The 16,808-nt window shown below is 46.3% G+C and overlaps 1 protein-coding gene across 1 annotated transcript; it reads right to left on the bottom strand.

Moving 5' to 3' along the window:
* Positions 1-2,315: 2,315 nt before the first annotated feature.
* Positions 2,316-15,248, bottom strand: Sps1 (inactive selenide, water dikinase). The gene is made up of 6 exons (XM_077640789.1): positions 14,836-15,248; positions 14,599-14,702; positions 10,274-10,536; positions 7,920-8,110; positions 6,320-6,532; positions 2,316-4,051 (listed from the first exon to the last, which is right to left on the bottom strand). The coding sequence occupies exons 1-6, from the start codon at positions 15,101-15,103 to the stop codon at positions 3,867-3,869; spliced, it is 1,224 nt and encodes a 407-aa protein (XP_077496915.1). The 5' UTR covers positions 15,104-15,248; the 3' UTR covers positions 2,316-3,866.
* Between the last annotated feature and the right edge of the window lie 1,560 nt (positions 15,249-16,808).

Raw genomic sequence — 16,808 nt, 5'->3', positions numbered from 1 at the left:
GGATGCTTCTCCCCTTTGCGCCTAATTATTGCGGAGAAACCACCGCGGCGGCTCACTGTCGCAGCGTTTCGTCTAGGCGGCGTTCCCAGACTCGGCCCACTCGTATGTAAGCACATCACTGTAGTTCATAGACGCTTCGCCCTTTTGCCCTTATGCACCGCGAATAAACCTCAGCATTTCTCATGTCGCGTCCAGGCAAAAACGGCTGTCTAAAATACTCTTTATTTTGTTGGTGATGGAGTGATGCTTCGCCTCCTTGCACCCCGGCACTACGGAAAAGCCACCACCGCAGGTGACTGCTGTTGCATTTTTAGCTTTTTATGTTGCGTACCCTCAAGTCCGGCTCACTTGTGTATGCTTGCACAAGTGCGGTTGGTCAATAAAAATATTATACGACCACGGTTTATCGAAATTTTAAACGCAGTAGCTGGGAAATCGTATTATCCGGGAATGTATTAAACGGGAGAAATATAATGCAACTCTAAAGGATATTTATAATGTCCGCGATTTTGAGCGTACGAACCGGGAAATCGCATTAACTGGGAACACATCGAGCTTTTACTGTACATGCGTTGTGACGAAGCGAATGCAGCTCGCTGCGAAATATCTCCAAGCAGAAGCCAGCTTTGTTGACTAGTACTGCGCCATGAGGACTTGCTGAACCGCCGTGTTCAGGCACCATCACTAGTACCGAACGTGGTGTGCCATCTTCTGTAACCATTGGGTGCATTTTCTGAGAAGTATCTTTTATGATTTGCTATTGTAATGGTTCTGTTCAGTATTATCAATGAATGGTTAGAAGTCAGGAAAGTCACCTAGAATATTCCGTGTGGCATATTTAACGTGATGGCGCTAAGGGCCCGTGTCGCAGAAAAGTGGGTGTCAGCGTTGCAACACGAGAATCTCCAAATACAAAATCTCGTGAAGATTGCGAGGCGAGCACGTGCAGAACAAGCTACGAAGGCTTGTTGGTTCGAACTGAATAAAGGTGGACCAAGTGAATGTGCTGTGGTCTTAGACGCGTTGAAGTGTCTTTGCTTATTGATGCGTACATAAGTAATTATGAGTATGCAAATTTTGAAACGGGACCCGATAACGTTTTCTATTCTACAAAACATTTCAATTCACTGCCATGAGCTGTGGCAAGGCAGTGCCATCTAGGTTGTAGAGATGAAAGGAAATGCGAATAGATTGCGTCGAGGTACTATAGGTGGTGTTATGATCGTGTTCAGTTTGAGTTTATGAGAGTTTTAAGTGTCAAAGTGACTCAGGCTATGAGGGACGCCATAGTGGAGGGCTTTGGTAATTTCGGCAACCTGGGGTTCTTTATGTGCATCGACATCACACATGGGGTTGTGAATTTGAATTTAGAGGACCGGCAGACGAGACCTTTGAAGACGTCAACTGGTCTGAACGTGGAGCTCGTTGATAACACAACGGTTTCACCCCTGTGGGCGGCAGCGTGGGCGCAACCCTTCGCAACCTCTTCGGGCTTCAGACTGGTAGGCAGCGACGACCCAACCTGTGTGCGTTAAGTCAGAGTGAAGTGTCTCTCATAGCCCGAGTTGCTTTGGGACGTTAAGCCCTCTAAACTACATCAAACCAAACAACAAAGTTCGCTGTGGACGTATAAATGTGTGTGTTTGGTTTATGGGGATTTAACGTCCCAAAGCGACTCGGGCTATGAGGGGCGCCATAGTGAAGGGCTCCGAAAATTTCGACCACCTGGGGTTCTTTAACATGCACTGACATCAATGAGTACATGGGGCTCTAGAATTTCACCTCCATCGAAATTCGAGCACCGCGGCCGGGGCCGAACCCGCATCTTTCGGGTCAGCAGCCAAGTGCCATAACCACTGAGCTACCGCGGCGGCTAAAAAGTGTGTTGTGTCATGAGAGGTAGGTAGCTCTGCAGCTAAACAGCATGACAGGCAAATGAGAAGGTAATGTGACCGGGACCCGATAACATTGTTGTATTGCACTCTTAAAGGCGAAGCTTAAGCGCCCTCCAATTTTTTTAACAATAAGTTATCTTCTTTACATACAATGTACAACAGTACAATTCACTGCCGAGATTGAACTTCGCGCAACCCACTTGCTCTAGACTATTAAACAATGCAGAGTCTATACCAGAGGTCCAAAGAAAGTTCTTGTTATACAGCAGTACATGGCAGTTTATGTGTTGCACAAAACTGTCACTTGTCAAGGAAAAGTGAATTTTTCCTGCCATTTGCTATCTGCTAAGGGTGAAGTGAACCATCCAGCCCTTGACACAAAGTACTCTAAAAAAAAGCTAATTTCTGGCATAGAAAGCGTTTCGTGATGACTGATTTTTTATTGAAAATGCATGCGCGTGTGGTGCAGAAGATGGCACAAAGCACCGCCTTGGGGGTCCTTCCACGCCAGTCCACGCAGACCATGACTCGCTCGTTTACCTCAGAAGCGGACAACTTTGTATACACCAGCCACAAAGAAAATAAAATAGAATGAACTGCAAGACAAGCATGCCACAATCAGTACAATATAAAAAGACACGAGAAAGCCAAAAAACCAACCCAAAACTAAACACGATCCTAAATGAAAAATAGAAGTCCACACCACACACACGCACACTTTCTGGCCGAGGAGTCTGAAACCCATTTTCACCAGAAAACAGTTTGACCCTATACACTGCCAGATCCGCAACACATGTGGATCCTGGAAACAAACAGTTGGGCAGTAGCAGAGGCCAGCACCGCAGTGACTTGGCCGCAGCGGACAGGTACCTTGAGCAGTGGTTGCCAAAGCAGCGGCTCGGCAGTCTGGAAGAACTCGTTGCCCGAGAGCTGCTCGGTAGTCTTAGTAGATGCGCGGATTCGTCAACTTCTTTGTTGTGCCAACAAGCAGACTAGAACATGTGCAGTTCTCTGAGCTGGCTGTCATGCAGTTAAAAGCAGCACTACGAACCTGATAATAGTCCAGTCAAACGTCACAAAGGAAAACAAAACAAAGAGTGCGTCAGTTTTCTCTTGCTGGAACGCAATCCTCGACTCAAATGCTACCACATGGAAAGGAAAACTAAACGAGGCAGTGCAATGCCAGGCACTAGCCTTTGGTAGTCCATCTCTTTGTGTGGCTTCACACTCTGCCAACAAATGTGCTAGGAAATATTTGTTCACCACTGCCTGCATTACAGTTCTCGGTGGGGTTCCCTCCCTTTTTCTATTTACACATTTCCCAGAAAAACAATGCATAACTGTGGCTCCTAGTATGTACACATTACAAAGTTTTGTAGGGAAGCTACAATCAAAAGTACGGCTGACTGAAGTCTCAGAGCTATGCTTAAATTGTTGCCTAAATTTAGCAATTACTTGCCTTTTGGTATTTCTCTTATTTAAAAAAACCATGTGGTCGCCTGTAAATGCAAGATTAGCGCAGGACTTAGTGCCGCGAAAGATGGAAGCCCAGAAACTGACACACATGAAAATGGCAGTGAATGCAGTGCAACTGGAAAGGCGCACAAAAAATGCACAGGAGCTGTCCACACACAAAACCCCACGGCTATACCTGACCCCTCGTTGTTGGCACATCCCATACACATCAAAAGTGCACAGCCCCATCACTACGAAGAGAGATGCAGTTTGTCAAACGAAGGAAACTCCCCAGTCTGCTGCTTGCCGCCACCAAATGGGTTTCGGCATTGCACAACCGACTCACAAACAGGTCGTTCCTCAGTTGGTGATCATGTCTTGCAAGACGACGAGGACATCAATGCTGGACTTGTGCTGCCGGAAAACTACGACAGTGCCGAGCTGCAGAGAATGGGCACAGCTGCTGCAGTGCCGAGCGACTGCACGTGATGCACAGTTTGCCTAGTCAACGGTGTGCTACCAAAGTTCACCTTCCCTGTCCTTGGAGGGCACCTCAATCACTCGAGGCTTGTCGATGATGCGTGCAGTCCGGCAGCCCTTTTCCACAATGCCAATGATCCATGCCTGGTATCCTTCCTGTTTCTCAATGTCTTTGCAATAGGCTGCTGCCTGCTCTCGGGGGAGGCAGATCAAGAGGCCACCTGCGGTGACAAAAAAAAAAAAAAGTTCGAATTGCAAGCGCCATTGTTGCAATGCTAAAAAATGTGATTTTTAAAGAAAGATGGTTCTGATGCCACCGCATCACTTCACCTATTCTACTCAGCACACCATGCTGGCTAATACCAATACTTGGACAGCTCTTAAAGCACTCCACCTCCTGGTCACGTTTGCTTCAATAAACCGCTACTAGTTTGCGCTCGTCCTGCCAACTTCATTCCTGCTGTGTCCTGTCACTTGTGTTGATTTTGTTTTTAAAATTCTGAAATTATTACCTGGATATGAGAATTCCTAGAGGGGGTGACGATTCTGCAAGTCCTTTTTCACGTGCATATCAGGAAGGAAGGGACGGAAGCAAACAAATGTGGATTCCTCAGCACCTTTTGAAACCTGCTGGAGTGCCCAAGGCTTAAAAAGATGAGGGCCCCTGATGCAGGGGAATACTAAAAGAATGAGTGCACCTCTCCTCCTCACAACCTCCTCCTTGAAACAGTAAGTGCTCCCAGGCTCGGGCGCTACCAGCGTGGAGTGCTTTCCTGTGAGAGCAACCACACATTCCACCTCCTCATAACGTCTCCCTCCTCACAATGCCAAGCTCGAGTGCCTGAGCGCTCCTCTCAATTTTCTTCATGACCAACCCTGGCCACATTTTCCTAAAACGTTTCTCTAACAACTAAATCTGTAAAAGAACCTCCACTGGAAGAAGAAAAACAGTTCCCAGAGTTGATTCCAGAGAATAGCTTTGAAAAAAAAAAAAAAAAATGGCAGTATTTACCTATGAACAGTGAATCTGAAAAGTATGCGTGCTTTGGAAAGGCATAATTTTGAAAACAATGCAAGCTTCTTCAATTTTATGCAATAGGCAGCTTTAAAAATATTTACAGTTTAGATAAACTGCAAAAAACCAGTCGCTATATGGAGATTTACACTGATTTCACCAACCTTCCTTGACCCACCAAACTCCACACTGTTGATCAGATGTCCCATTGGTGATAGTGGTCCCTTAACTTCCAGAAATCCTTTTACAATGCAGCACATTTGTAACGTAATAGTAGTATCAAAATTTGGCAGAGACACTTATGCCTACTTACTGTGAGAATGTGAAAGCATTAAAGTGCTGAGTCATGCTACACTGCAGAATGACTGAGTCATGACTATGCATATTTTGCACAAACTCTATATGTACACCTCACATTGTGTTACTTGTAAAGTGCTGAGCACATCTGCATCATAATATTCTGTACACAACCCCATCAAGTTGTTTAGAGTGGATGAGGACGACACCATGACTACGCTGTGTTTTTGCTAAGGACTGAAACCTGCACCGAAACAACTGAAACAGATATCATGTGACACGACACGCACACCATAATTTAGGGCAAGCCATTTTTTGTCAACTTTACATACACATTGAGGAGAAGTTGAACCTTGCCCTGCATCAGCAGATTTCCATGTTCCAATGAACAAAGAGGGCATTTTCACTAAAAACGCATGTTTTATTAACTAAAAAAATTAAGTCACAGTTGCATGAAAGGACTGTCTTTTTGAGCATAGATCCCAGAGACCAGGCTATATTGCTATTCACTTCCCAAACAGTGATCACAGGGTTCGTTTTTTTTTGGGTCCTGATGGCACGAGTTTAAATCAACTGGCTGAAAAATTCTTCAAACAAATTTTTTTCAGCAATAAATGCATCTTTCACAACAGAAAACACACTTGCACAGCAAGAAAGAACCACAGAATCGATTTTCACAAAGAACGAAAATTGGATGGGGTTGTCACCAGTCTCCCTTTGAAATTATTTTGCACAATACTGCAGATCTCATATAGTCCAGGGAGGATGGGCAAAAACAAGAAAGAGTCAATATTCCGCGCCCCTAATATGAACAGACTACAAAATTTTCAGCACCTTCTTTTCATTACGAACCCTGTAATGTTCTAGAAACTAAGTTTCCAAGTTTTTCAAACATTGACTCTTTTGGCCCGCTTTCAATAAAACATTTACAGCCTAAATCAAATTTCCAGCTCCACCAGTCACAACAACAGCACTGAACGTTCTTTTTCTAAATGCAATGGTTGCGCCCCATATCAGATCTATATCTTTATTTCACCTTCCAGGTGTCAGGGGAGCAGACAAAGCCGAAAGCCTTTCCACAGTTCCCATTTATGTGACCAAGGAGACAGGAGTTCAACCCAGGCTGAAGCTGCCCTGGCTACCTCTTACTGTTATTCAGCAGCTGTGCGCAACTCACCGGATGTCTCGGGGCAAAAACCCTGCAGAAGCTGGAAGGTAGAGCCACAGGCCTTGGCTACGGCAGCCATTTTGGCCAGCACTGGCAGGTTGTGGATGACGAAGGAGACGTCGTTCTTCTGCGCCCGAGCCAGCAGCTGCGCATGGCCCAGGAGGCCGCCACCTCGCACGTCCGTGGCACCGTGGGCGTTGTACTTGTGCATCAAGAGTGCAGCTGCACAAGGAGCAAAGGTGAACAAGCAGAAAAGCTGAAGGGATATTCTAGCGATGCGACACATGCTTCAGCATTAGCTGTACGCGCGAGGATGTGGAGGGAAAAAAAGACTAGTTTGACTGTAATGCGTTAGCTGTTACCGCATTTAAGCAAATGTAAGTTGACCTATTTTTTTTAATTTGAAATCCAAAGTTGGGGGGGGGGGGGGGGGGGGGGGTCGACTTACAATTTAAACCAAAGCATGGCACCATAAATAAATGCAAGACAAACGAGATATCAGGGATGCTACAGTGTGTTTGCAATTTTATGTTTGCTCTACGGCTCTACCCAGTTGCATTTGGTAACTCTGTGCGCTTGTTCATGAGTATTCTCATATTTTTTTTTCTTTACTTTTAACCGCACGCTTGGCGCTCATGGAAATGTCGATAGTTGATGGAAGGGCCACTGTTCCAACAGCAGCACTGCCACTCGGAACGGCATTGCTTCCGGGGAGTTCTGGTAGCTGATGGAAGAGCCGGAGTCGCTTACACAGTTTCTCTCTGGCTCCGTTTGAAGCATTTGACTTGACTGCCGGCCATGTTTTAGAAGTATTTAATATAGTGCTTCACCAATCGTCATTTGTGCTCTGGGGCCAGTAAGCGTTCGGTGCTCATTCATGGCTACATTCAAGATGGCTTGTCATTCTTTACGCTGAAGAAATGAACAACTGCATCGGGCCACAAGTTAGACGCTTTGGAACTGGTGATGCAGGTGTGGCGGCTGCAGTGAGGCAAAATTTTCAGCTGCTCCATGCGATGTTGTGGTGCGGCTGTTTGCGAAGTGAGAGATTTCACGGAATGTTGACCGTGCGTGTGCTTGTTTGCGAAGTGGGGATTTTGCTGGATGATGACGGCAGCACTAATGAGGACGATGATGCATGTGTGGACAAGTTGTCCAGTGACTAATACTTCACAGATTGACACAGCGCAACTAAACGAGGACGAGAAGAAACACGGAACACAGGACGGGCGCTGGTCCTGTGTTTCGGCGCTGTGTTTCGTCCTGTGTTTTTGCCACTGGTCCTGTGTCCAACCTCAGCAATGTTGAAGTTGGAAGTTTATTTTGCAACAGTGTTACAAGGAGGTCCTGTGTTTCGGGGGAGAAAAAAAAAAAAACAGCGCCCGTCCTGTGTTTCTTCTCGTCCTTGTTTCGTTGCGCTGTGTCAATCTGTGTCGTAGAAAGTATGCAACAACTAGCCCCCACCAGAATCCTCTTAGGATTAATACTTCATTCTGAAATGTGCCCACAGGCACACCCTTCTTTTTTTTTCCTGACATGTGATATTGAGTGGTCGACGTACATTTGAGTCGACTTACAATCGAGAGTCCTTCCGAAAAACACAGTATACCTGTGCGGTTCAGACGTGCCATGGAATCACGGGCCCGGTGGCACGCCTTGTGGACGTCGTCCTCGCCCACAACCAAGCGCACCCTGTTCCACCGTTCTGGCTGCTCCAGCCACTGGAGTGCGCTCACCGCAACCTGACTGCCCAAGGGCTTTGTCAGCACCAGCACGTCACCCACCACAGCATTGTCCGCCCTGCGATGACAACAGGTCACCGAGTGCTCACAAAAGGGGCAGACGTCAGATTCCAGGACAGGAAGTTCACGCTCATTAATTTGAAATGCTAGCTGTACTAACCTAGTTTCCCCAGTTTCACATTGTTGTTGTCCAGTCCACATGTCTCATCTCAACCAGTGCAGGAAAAATCAGGGCAAAAAGATACAGCAGCCGGCTTGGGGTAGCTGCACCCTCCGGTGAAGGCCAACCTCAGCAATCTAATTCGAACTGGAAGCTCTAACCGAAACTGTGATGCAAAATACACTACCATTCAGCTACGAATCCACCCAATCACTCATAGGCTACTGCAGCTATTGGAGTTTGATCGGTGGCAGTGGCAGTAAGCACTGTGTTCACGCTCCAGCTACCGCTGACCACTCGTCATATCCTGAGGGTAAGCAGCTGTAAATTTTTGATAACAACTGTTGTCATTAAAGAGGGGTCGTCAGTGTAGTCGATGCATATTCAAAAGCTGTAGTATGCCTAAATCTTGTTAACTGTTTAAAAGTCTGCAGCATCATTTTTCATCTTTAAGGGGAGGAAATGGTGTGCACTGATTTTTATTGACGCTTCGAGTTTATTACAAAAAAAATAAAGAGGCAAATATACTGAAAAATCGCCCTTTTAAAGGTTTTTCTCTTTATGCCTCTTAAAAAACAAAACTGTTGACGTTTTGCATGCAAAATTTCCTCCTTTATTTCTTGCCTGGTCCTTTATGTACAACTTTGTCACAATGGCAACAACTAATGTTCTCAGTGCCACATTCCCTCAAGATGGTGCTGAAAGCATGGCTACTCTTGTGCTCAATGTCGCACCAACAAGTGAGGGGCACCAGGTGACCCTGTGCCAACAGCCGCCAGATGGTTTAGATCAGCAAGCAGAGGGATAGGTGGGGGAAAAGTTGCTGCCATGAGCACACCTATTCTGAGAGAAAATGGAGCAGAGAATCTGACTATGAAGAAACTGTGAAAGCTTCAATATCTCTGCCCTACTTATGCGCTGGCAAAAATTCTTTTGCAATGTTACTGTATGGCACCTTCCGATTTTCACGGAATTTTTCATGACTGAAGGAATGCTGTTTGATGGGCCTACTTTAACTTTTCTATCATGCATGTCCCTGCATCATCTAGCTTCATGCTGCCAGGACATGGCTTTGATGTGAAATGCTAAAAACTACAGAAAACTACAAGCAAAAGCAATCTGACCTCAACCCAAATATTACTGCAGCTGTGCAAATATAGAACATATATGCTGTAATGCAAAAAAAGGAACTGGACTAACAAGGAAGATACACACATTACTGGTTCTAAACTAATGAGAGCATTTTCTTCATTTGTATGGAGTGTTTTTTGTACTACAATGTATACAAAAAGGAAAAAGAAAACACTAAACATTTCAACAGATTTGGTTGTCTGGTTGGGATTAACTAACAGCAATCTTGCTTTGGTAGGAAAAAAAAAATTTATCACAACTTGCTATAATGTACTTGCTACACAATACTGATGTGCCCAAATATCTACCCTGGTCAAACATTCATGACAATGCCTGGCCTGCTTTTCAACTTTCAAATTTCACACCTCTGTGTACAGGAGGATTTAGGTAACAATGGTGCTGACCTCGAAGTCAGTAAAAAGAAGAAAAACAGTAAAGAGTCTTGAATGCTTCAGTTGTTGGTTTGCAGTGAACGTCCGCGCCGCTGAACGCACAAGAGGACTATTGGCATAGAAGAAGACCATTCATGCTTCATCTTGCCTGCGTTGTGTGCCAACAGTCTTCTATTAATAATAATAATTGGTTTTTTGGAGAAAGAAAATGGCACAGCATCTGTTTCATATATCATTGGACACTTGAACAGCATCCTAAGGGAAGGGGATAAAGGAGGGAGTGAAAGAAGAAAGGAAGAAAGAGGTGCCCTAGTGGAGGGCTCCGGAATAATTTCGACCACCTGGGGATCTTTAATATGCACTGATATCACACAGCACACCGGCGCCTTAGCGTTTTTCCTCCATAAAAACGCAGCCGCCGCGGTCGGGTTGGATCAGTAGCCGAGCGCCCTAACCACTGAGCCACCGCGGCGGGTCAACAACAGTCTTCTATTGCATTCAACCATGTGGCTGTTCATTATGACCAAGGCACACTCACGAGATGAACTCTGCCGGATGGCAGCAGCTCGTGGCGCAGCCGCCAATGATGAGCCAGGGGTTGAGGGCAGTCTGTCCACCAGTCACACTGGTGCCCGCCAGTGCGGCTGCATCCTGAAAGCCATGCACCAGCAGAGGCAACACCACATCCCGCTCCTTGTCCGTCAGCTTACTGCTCACTCCCAACACTAGGAGCACATTGTCACACTCGGTCACACCATGTGCATACAGGCCGCTGAGGATGCTGGCACACGCAATCTTGCCCTGCAGAGGAGTAAAGAAGATTGGTGAACAGTGAGCAGAGGGAGCTGATCAACATCATAACAGAGCGACACGAAGTAAATTAGCTTTGTGGGTACACCAATGCGTAAAACCTAGTCAAGAAAACGGAGAATTATTTTGCTATGAAAGCAACACTGTTGTGACAATTTGCACTTGTTCTGGCAGGTCCAGATTATTACATACACTTTTATTTTATTTTAGTGTAAGCAGCCTTAAAGCCCATGTACTACTGCTACCGTCAAAGATGTAAGTTCAATGCACTGCCGCAATTACTATACATGTGATGACTTGTAGCAAGTCTTCAGTCATGGTCTGAACACACGTTGCATTGTTCGTCACCATAGGCTCATTGACCAGAAGCTCTGCAGCGACAACCGAAACATGGGACATCCAGGGCTGACGAGTACAATGATGCAAGGGATGCGGCATAATACCTCTCCACTTGCACAAAGTGCATTGCTGCGGCCAGAGTACGAATGAATGACATGCCCTCTTTCTATTCACTGCGTGCGTTTCACCCAGTACTAAGGCAGTCACTGCATGAGCAATAAACAATTTCATCAGCAGTCATTGTGACAAGGTTCCCCTATTTCTATGCGAGCTAATACGATTTGCACATTTGTGTTCCTGACAGGGATCCCACCCACTTTGGTACCTAAGGTGTTCATCTGTTGAGAGTCGCGGAATCAAATCTAAGCTGGACACATTTCAATGGAGGCAAAATGCCCCGACACCCATGCACTGTGCTATGTCAATGCATGTTAATGGACCCCAGGTGGCGGGAACTAATTAATGCAGAGTCCTCCACTAAGACACCTCTCTTTCTTCGATTCTTCCCTTCAACTATGATGGTTACAACTTCAATTATGAGGGAGAGTTATTACAACTTTCCTCATGAATTTCTACATAATTTTTCATCTCCTTATGACTAGAATTTCTGCCTAGCAAGGTGTGAGAACCAGTGCTGCAAGAAACCACACCAAGAAGCTATCTAACGTTTATTGTGTGAATGGGCTTATGACATCTGCATTGAATATTGTGCTGCTGTGCCTCTCATGCCTTAGCATGAGTTTTCATGATAGACCAATTGGAAACTTTGGCAACTTTTCACCGCTGCTGCAACTGAACAACAGAGCTGTATAGCATCATGGCAAGGTTTCCTCAATGAAACTAAAGAGCCAGGCACAATTGCTACGTACATGATATAGAAGGTATTCGCATGACATGATCCGCAAGGGGCGCGGCATTCGCCATGTTGGTGGCCGCAGCATTTACCTTGCTTGTGATGTGTGAAACGTGAGTGTATTTAGCGTCTCGCTGCAGATCATTTCTGTGAGACCCGTAACAACGTGTGACTGAGTGGATACACCGTGAACTGCGCGAAACAGAAAAGAGCAGGCACGCTGAAAAGGTTACACTTTGTGAAAACGTCGACCCGTAGGAATGTGGAGGCGCCGGCGTGATGTGTGACGTACTGCAAGACTGCTGCCGTGCGTTGAATTTACCGATATTGAGGCCCGCCTTGTGCACGGCATAAGTTTGCCGACAGACCAAGGAATTAAAGCATGCAAATCTATAAGAGGGTGCAAGTGCTTGACAAGCGGGCGAGCCCAAGATCCGTGCTGAGGGTGCCGACGGCCGAAGTGCCGTTTTTGGAGAGGTGAGTAGTTAAACGTGTCTGTTTGTTTAGCTAGCTTAACTTGTCATCTCTGTCTGCTGAAAGTGACATGTTACTGCTGAATGTAGCGGAATCGCTGCACATCGCGTTGCTGCGAACCGGCCCTCGAAGCAACTCGAAGCAACGCTACGTTGCTACAATTAAACCTGCAAAACATTCTCGCTATGTCTGCCATTCGTGCTGCGAGTGCATGACAGTATTTGCTCGACCATTTTGTTGCGTAAATGAAGCAGCTATGACACAATTTGACTTTCTGCTGAAACAATGAGACTTCAGCAGTTCACGGACTGCAGGCCGCTGATGAGTTTCTGCGGCGTCAGTTTTGGAATATGGGTAATTAATCATATGCTGTGTTATCCATGATGTGTCCTTCATGAGTAGCTGACAGTTATGAACTGATATTAAAAGCTGCAAAGTCTAATACATTCTTGTGTGCAGTACAGCCGGCCAGTTTTGCTGCCAAGTTGCAGCAGGCGGCTCGGTTAAATTATGGCACAGAATTCTGCTGCAAACTTTATGCACAATAAGCGTTCCACAAAGAAAAGTGGAAGTTGACGCTTTTAAAAATGTGCAAAGAGGGATCTAATTCAGGCTGGGTACCTCACGGCCTTTGACAATGCGCGAGCTGCTTGAAGTAACCCCAAAAATTGCGCGTTTGCCCCAGCGACGCTCCCACCGTTTGGTAGCGCGGCCTCAGTGAATACCTCCTAAACGGCACAAGCAGTATGACAGTTACTCACAGGCATTACTGGGTAAAGGCCAGATGCCACTACTCTTTTTTATTGCGATTTTTGAACATATTTATTTAAATCCATTTTTCATACAAAAACAAACATTTGTGAAATATTTGTGGCCCCACGTGATCACCGCTGGTGTGCTGTATGCATGGTGTCAGATCACCAGGTGGTGGAAATTATTCCGGAGCCCTCCACTATAGCACCTCTTTCTTCTCTCACTCCCTCCTTTCACGGAGTTGAGAGACAAATACTGGCCCCCCATCTCCTTTCCTCAAAAACCAATTTCCAATTTTTAAACTGCAGATATAGCAACACTGCGGACAGTGCATCAGCACAAGGAATTTTGATCAAAATAAACTGAAATAATTTCGACCACCTGGGGATCTTTAAGATCCGGAGTTCCCGAGTTCGAACCCGACCGCGGCGGCTGCATTTTTATGGAGGCAAAACGCTAAGGACCCTGTGTGCTGTGCGATGTCAGTGAACATTAAAGATCCCCAGGTGGTCGAAATTATTCCAGAGCCCTCCACTACGGGCGCCTTTCTTCGTTCACTCCCTCGTTTATCCCTTCCCTTACGGCGCGGTTCAGGTGTCCAACGATATATGAGACAGATACTGCCCCATTTCCTTTCCCCAAAAAACAATTATTATTAGCTTTAACATGCGATGTCAGTGCACATTAAAGATCCCCAGGTGGTCGAAATTATTCCAGAGCCCTCCACTACGGGCGCCTTTCTTCCTTTCTTCGTTCACTCCCTCGTTTATCCCTTCCCTTACGGCGCGGTTCAGGTGTCCAACGATATATGAGACAGATACTGCCCCATTTCCTTTCCCCCAAAACCAATTATTATTAGCTTTAACATGCGATGTCAGTGCACATTAAAGATCCCCAGGCGGTCGAAATTATTCCAGAGCCCTCCACTACGTACCACTTCCTTCTTTCACTCTCTCCTTTATCCCTTCCCTTACGGCGGGGTTCAGGTGTCCGCCGATATATGAGACAGATACGCGCCATTTCCTTTCCTTAAAAACCAATTATTATTATTATCAAAATAAAGTGCAGCTTTCAGCCTTTGCTAAGTACTTAATAATGTGTCACTTAAGAAGGGAGCTCTGGTCAGGGAATGCAGAAAGGGGTCGTCACAAACATGTCAATGTCGCAAAATAACCAACCAGCGATGAAAAGGCTATACTCGTTTACCATTGTCCTCTAGAGCCATTAGCGTATGGAACTTGAAAATTCGAGATACAAGTTAGTGTGCAGCTATAAAAGAAAAATAGGCAACTGGTTGTCCCCCCCCCCCCCCCCTCCCCCCCGTTTCTCATACTTTTATTCCCAGGGTAAAATGCGAGTTGCTGGCGCTAAAATAAGTCGCGCCCATTAGTAACCCATTACGAGATAACATGCATTTGTCCAGCCAAAGAACCAACTGCAAGTTCCAACCCAACTGGAGGTTCCAAAATACAATCGGAACATATATAATCGTGTCATAGTTTTTGAAACTTGCAAAGGATCTTGAATAAACCGAAGTTTGACAAGTAATAAAACCATGATGACAAGAAAAGCCAGAGCAGAACAGAAGTGAACATCGAGTCGTAGCAGCGCTGAAAGAGCGGACAATGGCTCACCATGACATAAGGGTCTTCGACGAGCGGGTACAAGTAGTCAACGCTCTGGACCAGAGATAGTCCACCATGCCGAAGCGGTGTCAAGCTGCATTCGATACCCGAACCTGCGATGAGCAGAAGGATGCACAAACCACGTGACCTCAACGACAGCGGCACTTCACAGCGGAGTGCGAACAGGAGATGATGGAGTGCACATCGCATCGCGAGCAACGAGATCGTGCCACTTTTGGCGCTCACCCGAACGTGGCAGGCCCTGCACTTGAAAATATTGCCGCTGCTGGCATGGCCCGTCGCCGTTGCCGAGTTGTAAGAGTCCCTCCAGGAGTTTAGTTTGCGAATCCTGGGGGACTTTACACCCTCATCCTTTCAAATCGGCGAACCGCGTCAGCCTGAAACCGGGGTCCAAGTCGTGCGATGCCGGGTTGAAAGGCCGTACGGGGCCGCCGACTTCGAGCTGGACCGCAGCCTGTTGTGCGCCGTTGTTGGCGTTGCCGTTGTTTTCCATTGCGGTTCACGGCGATGACAGACCCGGTCTTTCAAGATCGCTTTCAGATGAAGCGTCTGCAGCGCGCCGGCGGTCCGAAAAACGAGAGCCCTTCGACCTCTCCTCACGAGCAAGATGGCGCTCGTCTAGGCTTTTGCGGGAGGACGACGCGCTGTGTGGTCGCTTGCTCATTGGTCGAACGAGCATCACGTGAAGTGTTGTCGTCATTTGCGGGCCGCCGGGGCGATTCGGAAACGAGCCGCGCGCTCCGTAGCAAGCCACATGCGCTCCGCCGGACATGCGCGATGTCGCGTTTTGTTTTGCCGGCGCAACGAACGGTAATCATCGACAAAAGCGTGTGCCGTACGGCTGACCTTGTCTGAGAAGGCTAATAATTGTGCCGCTCCAGAGCGTCTATTTCTTGATTGGTGCTGCGGTCTTAGCCGTAATAATAATAATAATAATTGGTTTTGGAGGAAAGGAAATGGCGCAGTACCTGTCTCGTATATCGTTGGACACCTGAACCACGCCGTAAGGGAAGGAATAAGGACGGAGTGAAAGAAGAAAGAAAGGGGTGCCGTAGTGGAGGGCTCCGGTATAATTTCGACCACCTGGAGATCTTTCACGTGCACTGGCTTCGCACAGCACACGGGCGCCTTAGCGTTTTTCCTCCATAAAAACGCAGCCGCCGCGGTCGGGTTCGAACCCGGGAACTCCGGATCAGTAGTCGAGCGTCCTAACCACTGATCCACAGCGGCGGACCGAGGTCTTAGCCGCAATTTTTCATTTTGCGTACGGGACTGCTGAACTAGTCTTAAAGACACCTAAATTTCGGGCGCGTGCTTTATTGTTTGTAATGATGCGTAAGGCATTATTATACCTGGATTACCACCTGGTATTCTCTTAGATCCACTAAATAATTTATAATCGCATTTCTTTCTCGTGCTGTCTTGGTTTCGGTTTCAATGGCCGAATGAAGACCGTGACGTCAACGTGTACTCACAGGTCACGTGAGACATGAAAAACTGCAATATAATCGCTGCTTCCTCATTCATTGTCATTTCAGCTCTTGCTGAAGGCTGACTTCAGCACTGCAGTAAGTTAAATAGATGAAGCAGCGATTATATGGACGTTTTTTTCATGCCTCAAGTGACACAGTACTCTGACGTCACAGCCATCGGTCGGCTGTTGAAACCGAAACAGCACGACATAAAAAATTCGATTATAAATTATTTAGCGGTCGTAGGCGAATATCACATGGTGATTCATGCGTAGTAGTGTCTTCCGCATCATTATAGAGAAGAAAACATGCCACCAGAATTAGGTGTCTACTCCTTTAACAATGCTGCAGAAAAGAGGAGAGTTACATTTTTTGTTACTCGCGCTACTTCGCTATAGCCGAAACGAAAGTGTCATACAACAGCTTTCAGCTGGAACGAAGATCCAAACATCTTATGCATCCTTCGAGGGTGACCGAGCATTGGTTTAGGTAAAACAAAAAAGGTTCGAAAGTAATGCACTTTTTTATCCTAGATGTAATTCAGTTTGACATAGTATATAGGTATGTATGAAAACTTCCCACTGTTACTGCTTTTACTTGCGACAGCCAGTTACAAGTACTTCAACCGGCGGTTGTTGTTCGAAAAAAAAATTGTCTTTGAGCAATGATCTTATTAACTGTCTTGCTTCTCAGTGGACATCTCAACCGCGCCGCAAGGGACAAGTC

The sequence above is a fragment of the Amblyomma americanum genome, chromosome 10 (assembly GCF_052857255.1).
Source record: "Amblyomma americanum isolate KBUSLIRL-KWMA chromosome 10, ASM5285725v1, whole genome shotgun sequence".
Taxonomy (NCBI): Eukaryota; Metazoa; Arthropoda; class Arachnida; order Ixodida; family Ixodidae; genus Amblyomma; species Amblyomma americanum.
This window is presented reverse-complemented; position numbering and strand designations above follow the sequence as displayed.